The following is a 3,489-nucleotide window of genomic DNA, read 5'->3' on the forward strand; positions in this document are numbered from 1 at the left end:
AAGACAGACGTCACTAATCTATGCTATAGACACCATTTTCAAAACCTCAGCTGGTCAACGAGGTGCAAAGCACTTCACATGTTGAGGCGCAAATACTTGCAACATGTTGGATGTAGACTGTAGATGTTACCTTCAATTAACGTTGACAAGATTCAAATCAGCCTTAAGAAACGTGGCAGGCATGTGTTGCTTATACTTCTATTCTGACTTCCAAAGAAAAGCCTTATCGCTTCTATAAAATTGAGGTATTGTTTTTTCGTACGGCTTTGTATGTGCATCACTCAAGAACCTCTGGATGAATTGTGATGACATTTGGTATGTGAGTAGGTGTGGGGAAGACAAAGGCCAGGGTCGATTTTTGGCCAACTAACTGTTTCCTTTGGTACTGCAATAAAGATTTCTTAGTATCTTTTGTAGGACATCCTATGGTTTTAATATTTGGTGGTAGATAACTTTTTGATTTCAGAAAGAAGTGGTGTAGGCTTGGACACCCTAGCATCTTTTTTTCCATGTAAAGCTACGGGCACAACCGTACGTGCTATTTGTCCGTACGTTTTTTGGGGAGGTCACGTCCGCCACGTATTTCTGAAAACGTTCAGGCTGTACAGGGCAGGTGCGTCGCCCGTACTGGCGAGGGGGGGGGAGGTGGCGGGGGGTTGGGGGAGAGGTGCGTCGCGAATCCGCAGCCCGATGGCACACAAAGTTTTGACTGCACGTAAAGTTCTACGGCGTGTCTGCATGCTCCAAAATCCGTCGGATTCCCTACGAGTTCGTATGGACCGGAGGCGGTACTTACCACTTACGGATCCCAAAAGATTGCCCACGTTTTGGCACGTAGACAGAACGTATTTGCACGTGCGGCGGGTTGTGCCCTTAGCTTTAACCTAGCCCGCCTAGCATCTTGTTAATGCAATGGCAACCTGGACCGAAAAACACGTGAATAATGATTGCCTACTTTGATTCGAATATTCGGCTTTCTTTCATGTTTCAACTAACGATGGAGGTTTTATCATGCACCACACGAAAACATCCATGTGAGGCGCACGTGATAACCACATGACCTGACCTTTACTTATGATTGCATAACTATGGTCAAATTTTCTTTTACAATTAATTCTGACACAATACAAGCATGTCAATGTTGTGTGGGCACCAGGGCATTTTTTTAATTAACCGACACACACTAGCGTTGCAAAACAACGACCTTGCTATTACTAGGATAGGAAGTACATACAATCAAATAAAGTATTTGCCAGAAACCAAACCTATTTTAGCCAAGATGTTAAACCTCACTCAACGGAACTCTCTGAAACGCTGTTGGCATGCAGAGTCCGTAGAAATCTCTTTGCCTATTTATTGTGCTCGAACTTCTCATCGCCTACTTTGCTCCATGCTCCATACTAATCTAAGATATTTAAGTATCTCTACAATCCTAGGATGTTCAGTGTTGTCACCATAGATGGTTTTCATCATTGCCAGTGATTGTTCGAAATAGCAAATTGCTTTCTTCTGATCGCCGAGTGCACACCAACATAATCCCAGACAGAAAAGTAACTCTGCAATCTCCGGATGATCCGCGTCGTTGCCATGGATAATTCTCATCATCGCAAGCGAGTGTTCAAAGAAGCTTTTTGCTTTCTTGTGATCACCACCTTTGCCCCAAGATGATCCCAAGTTGTGAAGTATCTTGGCAATTTTTTCATGTGCTATGTTGTCTCCATACATGCTTTTCATCATCGTCAATGACTGTTCGAAGTAGCTAATTGCTTTCTTCCGATCGCCCAGGCTACCCCAAGAGGCTCCAAGGTTGTGAAGTGACTCGGCAATGTGTGGGTGTGCCATGGTGTCTCCATAGATAGTTTTCGTCATGGCCAATGACTGTTCGAAGTAGCTGATTGCTTTCCTCTCAGAACCAAGTTCACTCCAAGATAATCCAAGGTTAATAAGTACCCCAGGAATGTCAGGATGTGCCGTATTGTCCCCATGGATAGTTTTGTTCATCGCCAATGACTGTTCTAAGTAATGAATTGCTTTCTTTTTATCGCCGAGTTTATTCCAAGCTGATCCAATGTTCCCAATTGCGTTGGCAATGTCTGGATGTGGTGTGTTTACTCCATAGATAGCTTTATACATCGCTAATGACTGTTCAAAGTAGCCCATTGCTTTCTCTTGATCGTTGAGAAGAGACCAAGATAATCCAAGGTGTTGAAGTGACGAGGCAATATGCGGATGTGCCATGTTGTCCCTATAGATTGTTTTCCACATTGTTAATGATTGTCCAAAGTAGCTAATTGCCTTCTGTTGATCGCCGATTTTACTCCAAGCCGATCCCTGGTTGTGAAGCAATTCGGCAATGTTCGGATGTGCCGTGTTTTCTCCATGGATACGTTTTCTCATTGACAATGACTCTTCCCAATATAGAATTGCTGTCTTCTGATCCCCAAGTTCAGTCCAAAATGATCCCAGGGCTTGAATTGACTCGGCAATGTTCGGATGTGACGTGTTGTCTCCATAAATATTTTTGTGCATTGTTATTGCCTGATTGCAGAATCTGATTGCTTTCTGGTGATCGCCAAGTTTACTCCAGGATATGGCCAGGTTATGAAGTGACTCCGCAATGTCCGGATGTGCCTTGTTGTCCCCATGGATAATTTCCTGCATCTTTAGCGTGTGTTCGTAGTAGCTAATCGCTTTCTTATCATCGCCAAGTTCACTCCAAGACGACCCCATGTTGTTAAGTGACATGGCAATGTCTGGATGTGCTGTGTTGTCTCCATGAATAGTTTTCTTCATCGTTAGTGACTGTTCGTAGTACCTAATTGCTTTCTTCTGATCTCCGAGTTTACTCCAACGTAATCCCAGGTTATGGAATGACGCGGCAATGATCGGATGTGCCGTGTTGTCTCCATACATAGTTGTAGCCATTTTTAAGGATTGGTCGAAGTAGCCGATTGCTCTCTCCTGATTGCCGAGTTTACTCCAAGAATATCCAAGGTTATTTAGTGAGGCGGAAATATGCATATTTGCCGCGTTGTCTCCCCATATGCCTTTAGCCATTGCTAATGATTGTTCGAAGAAGTTAATGGCTTTCTCCTGATCGCCAAGTTTACTCCAAGATGACCCCAGGCTCAAAAGTGAATATGCAATGTTAGGATGTGCCACGTTGTCTCCATAAAAACCTCGACATATCCTTAGTGACTGCTCGAAGTAGTGTTTTGCTTTAACATCTTTACGAAATGCCCAAAATTGTCCCAATTTCCTATAAATCTTAGCGCGTTTGATAGCATCACTGCCGACCTCACTAAGCGCTGCTTCCCAAAGGCGTTTGGACGTGTCTGATAAGAGTAGGTTATCTGCTATTTGCCCCAAACATTCATTAGATACATCAAATATAGTCGTTTTAAAAAGGCTGCCTCGACTGAACCTCCAAACTAGCATGAACCATGTTTGGGATAGACTTCTTCAAAGTGGATAGCCCTGCAGTAGTAT

General features: G+C 43.5%; 1 protein-coding gene across 1 annotated transcript; it reads right to left on the minus strand.

The window, feature by feature from the left end:
• Nucleotides 1-1,659: 1,659 nt before the first annotated feature.
• Nucleotides 1,660-3,459, minus strand: LOC118414574 (nephrocystin-3-like; the record flags this gene model as incomplete). The annotated part of the gene is given in 1 exon segment (XM_035818712.1): nt 1,660-3,459. A coding segment is annotated over 1 exon segment (1,779 nt), but the record flags the coding sequence as incomplete, so codon positions are not given.
• Between the last annotated feature and the right edge of the window lie 30 nt (nt 3,460-3,489).

This window comes from Branchiostoma floridae, chromosome 4 (assembly GCF_000003815.2).
Source record: "Branchiostoma floridae strain S238N-H82 chromosome 4, Bfl_VNyyK, whole genome shotgun sequence".
Lineage (NCBI taxonomy): Eukaryota > Metazoa > Chordata > Leptocardii > Amphioxiformes > Branchiostomatidae > Branchiostoma > Branchiostoma floridae.